The 17,959-nt window shown below is 29.1% G+C and overlaps 6 protein-coding genes across 6 annotated transcripts; 4 read left to right on the top strand and 2 right to left on the bottom strand.

The window, feature by feature from the left end:
- Window positions 1–337: 337 nt before the first annotated feature.
- On the top strand, window positions 338–544 carry OCT59_014662 (uncharacterized protein; the record flags this gene model as incomplete). Its single annotated transcript, XM_066150166.1, has 1 exon — window positions 338–544. The coding sequence occupies one exon, from the start codon at window positions 338–340 to the stop codon at window positions 542–544; it is 207 nt and encodes a 68-aa protein (XP_066002360.1).
- Window positions 545–818: 274 nt separating this feature from the next.
- OCT59_014661 (uncharacterized protein) lies at window positions 819–1,265 on the top strand (the record flags this gene model as incomplete). The annotated part of the gene is made up of 1 exon (XM_066150165.1): window positions 819–1,265. The coding sequence occupies one exon, from the start codon at window positions 819–821 to the stop codon at window positions 1,263–1,265; it is 447 nt and encodes a 148-aa protein (XP_066002359.1).
- Window positions 1,266–3,816: 2,551 nt separating this feature from the next.
- On the top strand, window positions 3,817–7,494 carry OCT59_014660 (uncharacterized protein; the record flags this gene model as incomplete). Its single annotated transcript, XM_066150164.1, has 3 exons — window positions 3,817–5,295; window positions 5,369–6,008; window positions 6,176–7,494. 3 exons carry the CDS (start codon window positions 3,817–3,819, stop codon window positions 7,492–7,494), a joined length of 3,438 nt encoding a protein of 1,145 aa, XP_066002358.1.
- A 4,527-nt stretch (window positions 7,495–12,021) lies between these two features.
- OCT59_014659 (uncharacterized protein) lies at window positions 12,022–12,234 on the bottom strand (the record flags this gene model as incomplete). The annotated part of the gene is made up of 1 exon (XM_066150163.1): window positions 12,022–12,234. The coding sequence occupies one exon, from the start codon at window positions 12,232–12,234 to the stop codon at window positions 12,022–12,024; it is 213 nt and encodes a 70-aa protein (XP_066002357.1).
- An 813-nt stretch (window positions 12,235–13,047) lies between these two features.
- Window positions 13,048–13,377, bottom strand: OCT59_014658 (uncharacterized protein; the record flags this gene model as incomplete). The annotated part of the gene is made up of 1 exon (XM_066150162.1): window positions 13,048–13,377. The coding sequence occupies one exon, from the start codon at window positions 13,375–13,377 to the stop codon at window positions 13,048–13,050; it is 330 nt and encodes a 109-aa protein (XP_066002356.1).
- Window positions 13,378–15,491: 2,114 nt separating this feature from the next.
- OCT59_014657 (uncharacterized protein) lies at window positions 15,492–17,257 on the top strand (the record flags this gene model as incomplete). The annotated part of the gene is made up of 3 exons (XM_066150161.1): window positions 15,492–16,471; window positions 16,553–16,662; window positions 17,088–17,257. The coding sequence occupies 3 exons, from the start codon at window positions 15,492–15,494 to the stop codon at window positions 17,255–17,257; spliced, it is 1,260 nt and encodes a 419-aa protein (XP_066002355.1).
- Between the last annotated feature and the right edge of the window lie 702 nt (window positions 17,258–17,959).

Below are 17,959 nucleotides of genomic sequence, written 5' to 3'. Positions count from 1 at the left end.
GTCAATATTGATCACAGAGAGATGAGCTTACCGCCATTCGATTCGTCTCGATGAGGCGATTCCAACGAGCTATAAATCGTCTTTTTACAATCACTAGGTACCGAGAAATCTAGCAAAATGTTAAATGGCGCAGTAAACGTAAATCAAGAAATATTATAATGCCGATGTTTAACATTTTGTTGAATAACTCGTCAGCCAGTGATCGGAAAAGGATAAAACTAAAAGATTAAAACAACTCTCTCCCGTTGCCCTCACGACAATTTTTACATAAAAATAAAATAATTTTTTTCAAAGTTTTTTATTAATTTTTCTTTTATTTTTATCCTTCCTCTGGCCTATGGCCTCTTCTTATGACTTCTCAACTTTGAGTTGGGATGAAGTTCTTTCTAAACTTCGCGAAGTTGAGGACCTTTGCGCTAAGTGCGCCCTTAAACAAGAAACTCTTTTTGCTCGTTACAACTCTCTTCCTGACAACTCTTCCGCCAAGTCACGTGCTTACCTCGCTTTTGGCCCCCGCCCGCCTGCTAGACGACTCTCTTTCTGAACAAAAACGCCTTTTACACTTGCGCTTGGACTCTCTTTCGTCTACTGCGGATTCAAAAAAGGATTTCGCTATCCCCCCTGTTGACGATCATCCATCACATGATGATCCAATGAATGATGATCTACCTCCTCTTCCATTAGCTATTTGGGGAACTGGCTTCTAAACACGAGGCTGATCCTATATCATCTTAGATTTATGTCCTTCTACACGATGCACCAATCGTTTACGCCCTTCACGGCGTACTCCTAAATTTCTTTGTAAACACGTATCCTCTATGATTTCCCCTGCATCCTTTAAGCGCGCACAGAAAATTAAAACTAAATTGTCTTTTGCGCGTTTGGTTTTATCCCCTTCTACAATACGTTTATTGGTTCCACCTTTACCACGTCCTTCTGAGCCTAAGAATTCTTTTCAAAATAATTTTCCGGATTCCTCTCTTATTACTTCCCAAATTTCAGCTTTAGTAGATACCGCTGATTATGACAATATCGTTCCTCCTCTAGCTTCTCCGGTCCTTTCTTTAAATAGTATTCCTGCGGAAATTTTTCCTGCGACTTCTGCTTCAGCCTTCCCTCATGATCACACACAGTGTTCACCTTACACTTTCACAATACGTACCATCCTGGATGGACAGATACGTCCTACTCGAAATGTTGGCTCTAACCGTTTATATTCTATTCGACGAGGCAACTGTTACTTCCTTTTGGACTCCTACTCCTGATTCGGATAATTGTTATTCGATTCATACCAATTCTCCTCTTCTTTCAACTACTGATCCCTTTCAATTTACATCTGATCGTCCTTCTCCTAACTTAAAATTTATTTTATCAAAATTTTTAACCTTTTTCTTTTACCGACAAAACCGTATTCCCTCTTATGCTCGACGTAAATATTTTAATAGATTACGCCAGCTTTTATTAACACAACGTGTTACCTCTCTTGCTCGTTGGTCATCTTCTCATCGTAATAATAGACGTACTCGTACTTTTATTCAATTTCGATATCATCAATCTTGCTTTTACCTTGGCCTTTATTTTGGTTGTCCGTTTTGCAAGACACCTGCTGCCTATGTTATGTCTCAATTTCGTCATGCTTGTCATATTCACGACAAAAAACTTGTTCACACTCCTCCCCTCTTCTTCCCCTCCTTTCAGTTTACCTTGTAACCGTGTGTCTAAAAGACATGCTGATGGTTTTTATAAAGACGTAACTTCCCGACGCCTAGGAATTTCCTACTGCAAATCTTATGCTTTTCACCATGTTCTTGAGGACGACAATGGTTCACTTTCTGCACGAACTCTTATCTCATATTCTGCTCACCAATCCATCTCCCACCCTACGAAGAAACAACTTGCCCGTCAAGTACGCCATAAAGACCTTTTATCAGACCGGAGTAAATTTTCACGACATGTTGTTCACCCCGATCTTCTTGACTCTTCTATGTGGATGGCTACTAAGGATCCTGCTATAGTCATTCCTCCTACCTCCTATAATTTGACTATGTCTACTACTGATTACTCAATTGTTCAGAATATACGTAATCTTGTATCCTCGCGTTCTGATGTTTCCTTCTGTTTGAAAGAACGTTCACATCAATCTTCAGTTGCATTCGTTTCTTCTAAGTTTACGGGTTCTATCCAAAAAGTGATTTTGAATCCCTCTTCTGTAGTTGCAAGTCATTTTATTACTAACAAACCCACCTCTGGTCCTTTTGTTGGTCCAAACTGCCCTGTTATTGATTATCAAGATTTCAAAACTCTTGGCTTTAGTCGTTCCATTATTGATATGGTCCGAAGGATACTCTCGAATAGTGCTTCCATTTATGTACCTTCTCACAATTTCCTCTGGTTATTAATTTCCAAGCACAATACTTCTTCGGTATCAAAGAAGTATCTTCGCGATGCCATCCAATCTGTTATCACCAAATCGGCCTCCTCTTCAACATTTTCACAATTTTGGAACAGTGATACACGGTTTTCTTTCAAACTAGGTCGTGTTAAACCTTGTGATATCTTATCATTATTGGATGTTTGTGCACGCTTGGTTTGATTCGCATCCATCCTGCTCCTTCTGATTTTCGATCACAGTGGGTTTTACCCGCTGATTTTGTTCATCCTACTTTCTTAATGCGCTAATTGTGCTAGTTCCCTTTTAATTAATTACTTTCTTTTACTTTCTTTTAATCATCTTCCCTTTTTCACTTCTTTTATGCTTATTTTAAGCTTTCCTATTTCCCTTCTCTTTATGAATACAAATTTTATCATTCTGTATCGGAAATTTATATACAGCGCTTTAGCGATTGATGAATTTACTTTATTGAATTACAAATTTTTACAACATTTTATGTCAGCCAGAATTTACACATAAAACTTCGGTTAAAGATTAATTCGACTAGCTTGCTAGTGTGTTCTTTTCCATGCTTGGGAGGAATCGCAGGGTATCTCGGCTGCTTCCAAATTACGTGGCCCTTCTACAAATTCTTTCCCTAATACTACTTCTCCACAACAACGTAACTCTTCTTTGGCGTCAGTTTCTCAGGATTCCTGGATTTCTTGGATATCCTCTTCTATAATTCGGGGTGGATCTTGGATCTCGCACTTGGATTTTCTGCGCCGCTTAACAGTTCAACCTCTTAGGATTTCTTTCTGGTAACGGACTGGATTTTTGGATGTTGGATAGTTGACTCACACTGGCCTTCGGGTAAAGTTGGGGTATGCGATTCTGTAATAGTTCAGTTTTTCTTTGCTTTAATTTTATTTTAGTTTAGATTTCTTTACTTGTATGAGTCGTGAAGCTACTCTTTTTATTTTTTATTAGTTTATTTTCTTATTTCTGTAATATTGTTCGATCACTTTTCGAAGTCCAAAGTATAAATAAAAGATAAAGTCATAAGACTGTTTGCACAAGGAAAAGGATAAAACTACCACCATTCGATTCGTCTCAGTGAGACGATTCTAACAAGCTATCAGTCGGTATGCATGTCACAATTATGCAGAGCAAATAATTTTATTAGTGTGATAAAAAATGATCGACATAGTGCATTTACTATAGATTTACTATATAATCATATAAAAATCATTAAAATACCGTGACTTCATTTTATATTTACGCCAATAAAATCTTTTGTACTACAAATTCTGAGTACATTTCATGGTAGATGAGATCGAAATCTATCATTTTGAAGTAATTTTAAGTTCATATTCTTCGTTTAAGAAAAGAATCTCAGGTACTTAAAATCCCCAATTTTGTGACGACCTTTTTACAATTTCAATATGGAAGCTGTTCCAGAGTTTATAAACCTTACAGACAATGATAACGCCTTGCTTGAAGAGTTTTTAAAAGATAATGAAGAAGAATTATTAGAATATGACGAAGCATTTTTAGAGCAATTAATAAACCAAGAAGATCCGAGATTATTAAATGCTGAGGTTGACAATTCAATTTTAATGCAACAGTTATTTGATATTCAAGAAAATAAACAAAAGTCCAATATATTTCACGCTAAAAGTTTTATTCAAGCATGTAAAACTGTCCAAAATGAAGAAATAGATGAATGCAGTTCTGAAAGTGATACCGAAATAGAAGATGAAAATATTGATTATGAGTCGCAAGAAGAAAATGAATCAGAAACACATGAGAATGAATCGCATATCATGGATGAAATATTATCAACTCCACTTTCGTCATGTGTAATTATTGATACTATTAATGGAAAATTGCAAACTTGTGGTATAAATAGCAAAAAGAATATTTCTCAATTAGTAGGAACTTGGCAAATTGATACAGATAACGCAACTAAATTTTTAGACGGAAAAATTAATTTAGGTGTATGTATGTCACATTTCAATTATGATCAAAAAAACCATAGTAACCAGGCTAAACAATTAAGAAAAACGGAAGATAGTATAATTCATAAAAGGAGATGCTTATTTTGTGGGAAGAATTATTTTTTTTTTAGTCGTGGAATGAATTGCCGTCAACATTCTTGGAATGTCTTTAACAGAAATATACAAGTAGCTTGTAATGGACAATTCAGTTGTAATGCACTCGAGGCATGTCCAAATATATCTAATTTAGTTAAAGAGGAGTTTCCAAATTCCCGGTATATATGCTGCAGCTGTTTTGAAATTAATGGAGGACATCTTCACCAAAAAAGTGGTTCGGGAAAACCTAAATTCAGTTGTGTAAATTCAGGATTGCATAATGAAGATTATAATAAGATGCTCATAGCGTTAGCAAATTGGCTTTTTCATGTTGCAAAAAAAGAGAGTGAGGAAAAGAAAAAAATTATTCTTACGCATATGCTAAATACTGCATTCCATTTTCTTCAAGATGTATTTCTACCAAAAAGTGCTAAAAATATTTCCAACAATTTCGAATTTATTAGTAATTTTGATGAAGTTCGTCGATTATCATTATCTTCTATCAATTCCTTTACCACAACAAGCACAGAATTAGATCAAAATAATACTCAATTACCTACTCTTTTTGCGTTTCAAATTCTTCTAAAAATGAATAAAATTTCAAATATATATTCCCATTTCTCTGAATTGCATATTTCTGATGCACAATGGCCTGATGTAGGAAAAAAATTAGCAGAACGTATTTGGAAGTCACGAAAAGAACTGAACGAAAATAAAACTGAAATTCAAAATCCGGCATCTCTTGAAAATTACCATTCAGCTTTTCCATCATATTTAACCGGTTTTTTTGGAAATCTGTGCAAAGAAATTTTTAAAAAAAAATTAAAGGTATCAAATATTAAATTAAAATCCCGAAACAAGCTACCAAAACAACTCAATGAACAACAATTGACAAAAACAGTTACTTTTTTTTAATTCAGTATTAATAGAAATTGCATTTCCAGGTTTACGCGTTTGGTTTACTCAAGTACTTGCAAGTCTTAGTCGAAAACCAAAACTTATTCAACAATTTTGGCGCCTTCTTTCTACTTTGCAAATAAGTGGACATACAGATAGTCAAGAAAGAAGGCTAGAAAAAACTCGAATGAAATCTATAGATCCATGTCAACGTCTTAATAAAAGTGAAAATGCTTGGAATTTAGCTGTCATTGATAACATAGATTTCAAGGAAGCAACTTTTAGATATGGAAATATCTTTGACACAACACGTACCAGTACACATGCCACACTTCGAATGGTTTTTCAGCACCAAATGCCATTCAATTTACATGAAAATAAGGATGATGAAAATCAAATTACCTCTCCATTAGAATTATTTGGCATGAATCAAGTAATTAGGGATACTTTAGACACCTTTGATTCTGTTTTAGATGACCTTCTTAATGTTAAAATAGATTCACAAGGGATTGCAGAATATCAAACAAACTTTGATATGGCTATTGTGCATGAAAAAATCTTAAATCACGTTGAACATGGATGCAAAGTAGATCCCCCGAATGTGGTAATTTTAGAGCCTGGTGGAGTTCCAAGTTCAGACGAAGGTATTTTTGAATCTTTACAAATGTATAAAAGAGATTTAGAACTAACACCTGAACAATATTTGGATGTAGTTGCTGATGAAGCAATTTTCTGAAGAATAATTAAACAAAAAGATAATTGGCCTCAATTACGTCCAATTCTTATCATGCACGCATCAGGATATGTGCAGGTGTCGTCGTTCTTTTTTCAAGTTATGGTATCTTTGATCTTGCAAATTTTCTTGGAGTCAAATTTTTGGAAAAATTAGAATCTGTTGTTGATTATAGATCTACTGTTCGTGTTCTTGAATTAATATGGACTGCTGTAGCTCTTGCAATACGTATCTACATAAAAAAAAAAAACCTTAATATACATGAAATTTGGGAAAGTAGCAAAGTTGTAAATTCAGCATTTAGAATCTGGTACCTCTACTACCAATGGGCCGGAATATTTAAAGCTCATCGTATTGGAATTCGAGTTGGAAATTATGATTTACAAAAAAATGCTTTAGCTGCATTTGGTGGATTATTTGCTTCAGCAGCTAAAACTCGTTATGCCAGTTCTGTATGCCATTTTATTGGTATTTTGGAAAAATTTCCCAGGTTAGAAGATAAATTACGTTATGCAGCTTCCATTAGAATTGATCATAATGAAAAACGAAAAGGACATTTCTTTGCATATGATGAGGCGTTAGAAACTTTTGGAGTTAAATTCATAAAGCAGAATATATCAGGAAATGTAATTAACATGGAAAGTTTAAAATTACAAATAAAATCAGCACAAACAGAACGGGATCGAATTGGAATCTTATTATCTGAATATCTTAATGACCCAACAGCATCTACTGGAAATCATGCAATAAACCAAAGATATGATGCAATGTGGAAATTAGTTAATATTCTTCTTCAAGAATTTGATAAAACAAATGAATCTTTTCTTAACAATGACATGTGGAAAAATGTTTACCAGACACAACTGACAGTTGAAGGAGTAACTCGGCTTAAAAACTGCTTTCCTGATGGAGTAATTCGTATGCGAGCAATTTATTATGAAGATGTTCTTAAAACAAGGTCGATTCAGTCAGGGAGAAGCAAATTAGGTGTACCTAAATTAAAGATATTAGCTTTTCAAAAAGAGCTTAAGGAATCAACAAAAAATAAAAAAACAACAGAACGTACACAAACTTTAGATTCACAATTTCAATTAAATCAATTGAATGCTGAAGGATCCAATATTGTAGCACAAAATGAAAATGAATTACAAGATACACTTGAATCACGTAAACGTAAACGAAAAGCTAAACGAATTCCTAATTCAGAAGAAGAAAGCCTTTTAGAACCCTTAATTTTGAGTCAAAATGAACCAACAAATGAAGAAATAAGAGAAAAATTGAATACCTTGTCAGATGAATGGGATTTAAGTCGAGTTAAGCAACATGTTCAATATCGAAGAAAGAAAAGAGCAGTAGCAGTACCTTTCGGAGAAACTTCTGAAGTTCGTAAAGAATAAATTATAACACTTTATTAAAGGTTAATGTAGAGTTATTAATAAGTTTAATATATATATAAAACAAAAATGTCTTTTTTTTCAAAAACTATTGCATAAAAAGATTTTAATAAGTACATTTTCACATTCGCCGGGTTTCATTACAGGTATTCAGGTATATAGATTTCTGTCACGAATTAAGCTAGAAAAGAATCTCTCAAATTTATGTCAAATTATACCGTAATTTGTGGTGTTTATAGAAGTCGGGTACAAGGTTTCCAGAAATAAAAAAATATTTGCAATAAATGGAACAGATATTCGTCTATCAATTTCATCATTTTATTTTGTTAGAAAATATAAGTCTTTAAAATGTTTGCAATATACCGAAGTTTTAGCAATTTTGTGTAACACAAAAATTTAATTAGGATCGGCAGGCTTGTATGACATGCATACCGACTGCTATGATACATCTTTGTACGATTATTAGATGCCAAGTTATTAAATATATTCTTTATATAACTGTGATTATAAACGGTTCTTTTTAATATAAGATTTTTGAGGATAGGTGTGATAGTGACTATAGATAGATTGTGACTATATAGGATAGATTTTAATAATAAAGTGTTTTGAACATTCAATTGGTGTGACTATATAGTAGAATGTGACTATAACGGGAGTGACTATAGAGGGAGTTGACTGTATATCTAAAATATTTTTAGAAAATTTCTAATTTTAATTTAAAAAAAAAATTTCAAATTAATTAATAAAATAAAATCATAAGAACAATTATAATACAGTGCGATGCATACATAATAATAGGTAGCTTTATATCTTGTGATCTAATGGTCGAGAATTTTATAAAATTTTAAAATTAGATAACTTTTAAAAAGATAAATACATTAAGCCAATAAAAAAATTTTCTCAATTTTTTTGCTGACATAATACAAAATCACATGACTTAAAATAAATTTGATTGGCTAATGCAATACCTAATGTTAATTAGAATTATGCATAATTTTTTATATATAATTTATTATTCATTATAATTATTTAAAGTAATTTGATTAAGTATATTATCAGAAACTTTTCTGTGGGATTTATATTTTTTTTAGCAAGTTTTCCTGTAATTCCTTTTTGAGAAATAGATATAATATAATTTGTAATAAATAAAAACTACCTTAATAAAGCATAGGTAAATTTATAAGCTAAAATGATTTATTTGAATAAGCACTATCAAATGACTTATTCTCAAATTTTTCCCATCATAATAAATTATCTGAACTTCAAACTTATGTAGCACTAGCAAAATTTATTATTTTTTAATCTAACCCGATAAGTTTAAAAGCTCTTGATGTGCTTTATTAAAATTATCGGTTAGAATTTTAAAATATTATTTTTTGCTAATATGACATCTTTTTGAAAATGTCACATTATGACTATAAAATTGGGTCAGTTATAGAGGTACCGCACTGTATTATAATAGATAAATCTAATCCTTTAACTTAATTTTAATTTAACCTTAATTTAAATTTCTAACTTTAATAAATATTAAAAGGAAATATTTTTTTCATAATTATTAGTTATTTTTATATTTTTTATATTAGTATTTTATCCAATTAACAATATATCTAAAAAGCAAATAATGATTTAATAATATTTATATTACAGATGATGTCTAAAATTATCTGACCACTTTTAAATTTGAAAAATATATATATATTAAATATGATGGAAATAAAAATTTGTTTAATATGTTTATTACATCCTTTATTAAATTTTAAAAAAATTTAGTAATTAATTTTATTTTTATTTGCAGAAATAACTGCATCAATTTTTTAAAATATACTATTGATTAATATTCAAAAGAAATATTATCCCATATATCTTTGATATACTCTGTAAATATACTAATACTAGATGATAGTGATGAACAATGATAAATTATCATGAGTATCATCTTTATTTTAACTCAAATATTCTCTATAAAATTAATATCTAATAATTAAGCTAACCAGTTAAACATTACAATCCTAGCATTTATTACATATAGCTATGGCAAAACTTTGAACAATATAGTGTAGTATTATCTACTTAAAAAATTCTATTACCCTATAGAAAATATTTATGCCAAGTAGGTACAACATAATCATTAATAATTTTAGCATATACTACTGTATTTAGTCAGTAATTTGAACCATTTAATAAAACAATTGGTCTAAGGTCATTTTAGAAAAAGTACTTCCAAAATATTTTACTAGAACTGTATTTCACAGTAACTGAAATACAATCAGGATTTAACTTCTTTTCAGATTCATACCATACTATTCTTTAATAACCCTGTTGAAATTAAGTAAAGATACTTTTATCTGAAAATAGAACTCTTTTTCATTATCTTACATTTTTACTATTTAATTTTCATATTTATAAGTTCACTCAAATTAAGTCTAACAATATGCTTTTATCATTAAAGGTTTACAATAAGAAATATATATTGTGAATTCAACTTTTTTAAAGTTGTGATATATTGTATTATGAGAAATAATAAATTGTTTTATTTGAAATGTTTAAACCATTTCAAGTTTATTTTTTTGAGTTTTTTTTAACAAAAAATTTGAATTTTTGTTAAACCAATAAGTCAAAAAGTAATGGATAGCCAGTTTATTTTTTTTGGTATAAAAAAATGAGTTTCATAAAGATATCTAAGTATATCATCATTAACTGTTATTTTCTTATACTTCAGTTGTTTAGTAATTATGACTTGAATATCTACAATTATAATCATAAATAATTGTACTATAAGTTTTTGGAATAAGTAATTTTATTTTACTAGAAAATTTCAAAAGTTATATATTGTATATTGTGATTATAAATACAAAATTATTATTTATTTATGTTACAATAATACATAATGATCAGCTTAATTTTAGCAACTGAATAATTTTAAGCATTATCTATATAATAAATTATAAATATTATATCTTTGTTCAATTATTATCTAAAGCATTAGTAAAGGACTATTTACTATATTAAACTAGCAAAATTTATTTAAATTCCTATTTTTGTCCCTATCACAATCAATAATTTTATTTCTTTTTTTTTAAATATATATTATAATTTATATAATACAGCCTATTTAATTCTGCCAAATAAATAATAAGTAATGACACATAAATTATGAGTTATATAATATTAAGAACTTAGAATTAGCAGTAGTTTAATCATATATATTATATATTAATGAAGTATTTATTATAAAATATTTTTAATAAAGTAATAATGAATCTGAAAAAGTTTTTGAATATAACTTATTTATTGCAAAAAAAATTTAATAAGAAAATAAAAATTCTTTGCAATTCTCTTACAAGATAAAAGGCTTAGGTTTTTTAAGAGTTTTTATAAAAATGCCATTTTTAAGTCAAGTATAATGAAACCTTTATAGCAATAAAAATACATAAGGAAAAATATATAAAATTATTATTTAATAAAGGCTATATATTTATATAAGGTTATTTTAGAAAATAGGAAAAATATATGTTCTTAAACAATCTTACATCTAATAATGTAAATTCGTTAATATTATTCATATACTATTTTTATTTAAATGCTGTTACAATAAAACTCTATCTCAAATCATATTGTAATATTAATGGTAATATAAATCTATTTGATTACAAGAAAATAATATGTTAGATAAAAAATTTACATTACATTATTAATAATTGCAAATATAATAAAAAATGTAAATATCCTTCAAGTCAATACAATTTATAGCTTAATGAAATAGTATTTATAATTGCTCAAGTATAAAGTTATTTGACAGAACAATCAATAGAAAAATTATAGAATTAATTCAAGAGATAAAATGCATTATTATTATTAGAGATAGGTTCTAATGAAAACATTAATTTGGTCATAGTAAAATTATATGATTTATATGATAACCTCTATAAATCTATCAGGAAGTCATATTAGTAGCATATTATTACTATTTTTATTATTGTATACTTTACTAAAACTCTTAATTTTTTTTTTGCAATATTTTTACAATATTTTTATAATATTGCAATTATACAATAACAATCATAAAACTATAAATAATTGAAATCCATAAGAATATAATTTAGATCTTTATATTTTGATGATTGCATCCTACTGGGTGGATATAGCTTATAATAATTTGTTTGTATGGTATATAAACTACATATCAATAAAGCATATATAAATCATTAAAAAAAAAAAAAAAAAAATTTAAATCTTTATATAATAATATTGTAAAGATATAATATATATAATTGGGAAAAATTTTGCATCGCGCCCTGCGATTTTCTAAAATTACACTTCAGGGGTGCGATACCAACATATTACAGCTTAAAAATAATTTTCATTACATGCGATACATAAATATGTCACTTTATTAAATTTATATTATATTTTACATTCTACAATAAAAAGTAATTACAAATTACATACAATATTTATTGTTGGCGTTCTTTAAGTTTGTCATTCTTATGATATGCTGCATTGTGACCGCACTGTCCACATATACGACATTTATATGTATTTCGGCAACGAACCAACTTTTACTACTACTACCCTTTTAAATGCTCCAATCATTCTATATCTCTTTGTTGGAGGACGGCCTTTAGTTTTAGCTTTTAGTGGATTTTGAATATTTCCAAGTTCTTGAAATTCATTACTTATATTGGTTGATTCATTAATATGATTTTGTTCCATTTCAATTTCTGTATTGCTTTCTGAAATCATTTCATAGTTTCGCTTCTTTTTATTGATATAATCTTGTAATATAAGTTCCATTTCGTTATCATTAGATTCAAGTGCAAGTAAAGTAGCTTCACGGGCCATACCCCATAATTTACCATACTTTTTTCTTTTTTCAATAGCTTTCTTCATTATAGGTACAGTTTTTGGAATGGTAATAGCTTTACGAGTTGGAATCCTTATTTCTAAATCATTATTAGTATTATTTTCCAGGTTTTCATTTTCATGAAGAAAAATTAATCCAGTTTCTTGCGTCAATGGTTTTCCTTGATAAACATCTTGATACCATCTTTCTGGAATCATTGAAATATGAAAACCAGCAACTTTTGAAAACATCATTACGCGAAAATAATGACGGCAAATTATACCCCTTGATATTGTGGTTAAACATGTACATAGAAACGAAATTTCATTGGAAATTACAATATAATGCATATGATCTTTTTTATCAGGATGAATATCGCAAATTTTCCAGATTTCTTTTACATCTTCTTTACCAATTTCATCAATAATTGACTGTAAAGTAATTTGCTGTGCGTCGTAATCTTGATAAGGCAACCACATTTCATAACAATAAAATAAATGTTACAGTTAGTATGATACTTAATCATGAATTCTTATTTATCTATCAAACCTTTAACCCATAATCCATACCCTAACCTAACACTAATAACACACCCTAATCCCGTACCCTAACCTAACCCTAATGCCACTAACCCTAATGCCATACCCTAATCCCGTACCCTAACCTAACCCTAATACCATACCCTAATCCCGTACCCTAACCTAACCCTAACCCTAACCCTCTAACTCACGATTAATAATTACCTGTTCTTGAGTAAAATCCAGTTCTGAAAATAAAGCGATAGTTGCTTGGAGATATAGACATTGTGCCATTTCTACTTTAATAGCAGTTATAGTATTTATACATAAATACTTTTCCATTATCTTAATTACAGATGGAAAAAGATCTTCTCCTATTGATACTGAAATTGAACTAGTAGTTGAAGATCGATATTCATGAAATCTTCCCCATTGAATTTCTGAAATAAGTCGTTCAGATAATTGATCAACAAGTTGACACAAAGTGGAATTACTTCTAACAGTTTTTTTAATGATTGCATTCATTCCTTCAACTCGGGAAGTACTTTCAATGCCAGCTGTAAATATTTGTTTCAAATAACAGCGTGCCCATGATTTATTTGATGGCCATAATACTCTAAGAAGATAATCTTTAGCTAATGGAAAATTTTCTAACAAACTAGTCCATCGTGAAAAAAATAAAGGTTCACAGAGACTATTGCGACATTTATAAAACTTTTCAATGAAACTATTATACAAACTTCCTAGTTTTGCTTTCAAATTTTTTGGCAAATTTTGGGCAATATGATATATACAATGTGCATGATAACTGTTTGGAAATTGAAGAGGAATTGCAGCATCCATTGCTGGATCTGCATCTGTAAAGAATACTATTGGTTGTTTTTCAGTTGCTTGAAGTGCACACTGCAAAATCCACTGGTATGTTTCAAATGTTTCGTCACTTACAATAGCTTGTGCAAGTAATCTTGTGCGTCCATTATTATCTATACCAACAAATAAACTTAATGGCATATTGTACATATTTGTTTTAGCTGTGTTGTCATTAATAATTACATCATGATATTTAATCCAAAGAATAATTTGTTCAGGAGTCATCCAGAAGACCCGCACAAGACGATTATCAGCATCAAGTTCAAATTTAAGAAAAAAATGAGGATTTTCTTGCTTTTTTTGTACAAGACCTATAAGAAGATCAGATGCATTATTGTGCATATTACTACGGCTGATAATCTTGATTCTTTGTATGGCGTTTGACAAATCTGAGTCTGTGTAATTAATTTTTGGAAATCGTGCCTTTAAAAGATTGCGTTGTACGGTAATTGAAAGGTTTGCATGTTTAGTCATTATTTCAATTTCATCCATTATTTCTTTTGAAATTTCTCTATATCTACTATTAAATTCACAAGTATCTGATCTTAATTCATGATTGTGTTCATTTTCAAATAAACTAATGGTAATGTTTGTTGCATGTTCTGGAAATGTCAAATTTATGTGCCAGGGGCACTGACGCTTTTTAGTTCTGGTATTTCGTTGATTTCCAGTTTCCTTTTTATTTGACTTGAACTTTCCACCAAACTCACATGTAAATGTTCTTTTTGTGATTAATTGACTGGATTTATTTCTTGATATTCGATACTTATTTATAGAGAAACCATTACGACGCCTATATTCCTCAAGAAATATTTCAGCTTCTTCCCAAGAAGCAAAAGTTGTATCAAGACTAATATTTTCAGTGGCAATTTTAAGAGAGGGTTCATTATCCAAACCTTCTTGAATAGTATCGGAAATATTGTTATTGATATTTTCTTGAATAGTATCAGAAACATTAATATTTTCTTCTTTATCTTCATTAATAATAGATACATTATCCATAATGTGATGAAAGGATAAAAAAAAATATGATAAAGGTGAAAAAAAAATATTTTTATTTATCGTGGGAATAAAAAGGAAAAAGAGATTACGTGTATTATACTATGGGAAAATTTGTATATAAACTATCAATAATCAATCAGTAAAATAATAAGGCGATATTATTAATCATCGCCCAATAAAAATTTTATTTAAGAGCGATGCATGATAATCATCGCATGATATATTTAAGAGTAAGATATAGAATTTGTATATGAAGTGATAAATATGGAGATCACACCCCGCGATGTATACATTAATTCTATATAATTTTATACTAATTTAATATATAATATTATACAAATATTGTAATATTATTATAAAAACTCTTACCTGTACCGTTCACGTCCATTTTTCACACAAGAAATATTACACTTTTTTCTCGTTAAATTACTAGAAAAATAGCACTTCAGTATTAAGACAAAAGTGTTCCTTGGTTTAAACAACACACTTTTTATTATCACTCTTTTCAGTTCGAATAAGTTTACAAGGGCTTAATAGTCCTTTAAAGACATAAAAGTTTTGTTTTCTTGCGAAATTTTTCAAAAAGAAGGCGTAAATACGGTGCACCAATCAGATAAAAGATGCTGAATAAAGAAATTTTTATCGGCTATACTTTTTTCCATCCAGAAAAAGTGAAACAGTACACGGGGGCTGATACAATATATTCCACCCGAAAAGGAAAGTCCTACATCCTTTTACATGTAGATTCGTTACAGAAAGAGAAAGATATGTTGATGATTATTACCAACAATAGACATATAATAAAGAAATATGATATGCCTTATTTGATTAATTCAGATCGGCCTATGATGAATACTAAATACAGGATTTTAAAATACTTGACGAGTGTATTTTGTGGGTTACCTATTGATATAAAAACTAGAAACAAGTATTTTTTAAGAATACGTCAATTATTATTGGATAAACTTGTAGTTATTGAAAATAGATTGAAGAAACAAGAAAAGAACAGACAAACTACAACTTATATTAAATTTAGTCATAGTAGACGAACATGGTATTTGGGGTTCTATATCCCATGCTCGTTTTGTAGTAATGTCTGTGCTTATGTAATGTTAAGAAATAGAAAAGTTTGTCAAAATTGTCGTTCAAAGGTAATAGTAACTCCTGCACCTCCGCCGCAAAATGTGTTTAAGGATTTTAGTAAAGTTAAACAAGTAATAAGTAAACGCGTTGGCATGTCTTATACAAAAAAAGTTTTGATGGATGGTAGAGCACGTAAATATGCAGTTACGTATTCAAATTTGCAGATAAATAAGCAATTTAAGACGTTGAAAGAACAAGAGAAGTATAAAAAGAGGTTTAAAAACAGCCTCAAGAGTAATAAAAATAAATGGCAGGTCACAAATAATGGAATTGGATCAAAGGTACTTATTTCCAAACATAAGTTGAAACGTAGATATGATATTCTTAAGAAACAATACATATCAGAAAAAGAAATGGAGTTTCTAGTAGATCAAGTTACAAGTGAAGTTGGATACAAAATGTTAATAGATGATATTTTTATTAATCATTCTTTTAACGAAGAACATTTTTTTGACTTAAGAAAGAAAAAAGATGCTTCTTTTGATAGAAAAGATGGTAAGTTAACAGAACAGTCGAGTAGTGCTGGTCAAAGTGCTATGATAGACAATATTATTACGGACTTTCAAGAAATAGCAATTGGTGGACAGAATAATGTCGCTCCTTAGTAAGAAATACTCAATAGACGAGAACCTATTTATACAAGGGCAGAATTTCATCAGGGTTTGAATAGTATTAGAAATAAAAGTCTTTTAACGACATATTGTAATGGGGTTAGAAGAGGAAGGCGTGGACGTGGTGTTACTCATGACTACGTGGTTAATCAGTGTGCAATTAAAGCTCGTAAATTAGAGCAAGGTATGTTATATTAAGGGAACATAAATATATAATTAGTTATTCTTGTTTTGTTTTTCTATTTTCTTTTGTGGGATGGCTAATTATTAAAAAACAAATTATCAAAAGGGAAAAAATGAATAATTATTTTAGGATTTAAATCATTCCTTATCTGATAATATTTACATAAGGCTATTTGGTTAGAAAGAAAAATATATAGTCAGTTTTGTCTATTGAATTTATTTTTAGTTTCACATCATTCCATATTTGATTATATTTACATATGGCAAATTTTATTTGAAAGAAAAATATATAGACTTCCCCAGTAGTTTTAACGAATTATTTAGAAAATGTTTTCATTTATTTCATCATTCTGTATCCAATAGTATGTACATACAGCTTTTTTAATAAAGAAAGAATCATACATGCACGTTATTTATAACGTGTAGTAAAGGAAGAAAAGCGGTGCGATATTAGCGGTAAAGATAAAAAAGCTAAGTCATATAGTAAACGCACTGAAGTGGGTGTTAAAAATGTTGGCTGTAATATGTTAGAAAGTAATTGGAATAAATGGAATGATTTGGCATTTCGTCGTGGCGGTCATTGGGCAAATTTTTAGGTAGATCATGACAGTCACCTTTGAATTTGAGGTCGCATCATGGTTTTTAACAATGATGTGATTGTTTAGGTGACAGGTCGACTTGTTCTTTATGAAAAGTAGTCTTGTTTCATAATGCTTAATTCTTATATGTATTTGTTTATCTTATATTTTGTAAGTTTATATATGTAAGTAAGCGTGATTATAATAGGGCATGATCGCATCTATAATAAAGTATTAAAAAAAAAAAAAATTATACAAATATTGTAAAAATATTAATAACTTTATTATGTTGTAGATTTATTGTAAAAGTATTTTAAAAACTTGTAAAAATAATTTTATTATATTGTAAAATATTTTAAAGACTTGTAGAAATAACTTTATTATATTATAAACCAAATACATCAATAGGCTTTCAAATTATTTAGAGAATATTAGAATTATAAATAATATTAAACTTAAATTAGACTTCTTAGTTAACTTTTACCACCTAACTTTAATTTCACTTTTATTTATTTTAGTGAATAAATCAAATATTTGTAAAAGATTTTCTATTAGTATAAAATCTATTTTAAGGGTGATATGAGTTTATTTATTTTAGTAAAAAATAGACAATTCTTGCTTTAGAATTTAATTCAAATAAATTATTTCAGGATCCAAAAATATATATATGGGGGTCAGGTAATGAAAAAATTTTTTTACTATGAACTGTACGCATTTTTT

Source organism: Rhizophagus irregularis, chromosome 22, assembly GCF_026210795.1.
Source record: "Rhizophagus irregularis chromosome 22, complete sequence".
In the NCBI taxonomy this organism is placed as follows: Eukaryota; Fungi; Glomeromycota; class Glomeromycetes; order Glomerales; family Glomeraceae; genus Rhizophagus; species Rhizophagus irregularis.
Note: the sequence above shows the minus strand (reverse complement) of the source record. Positions and strands in the feature narration are given on the sequence as shown.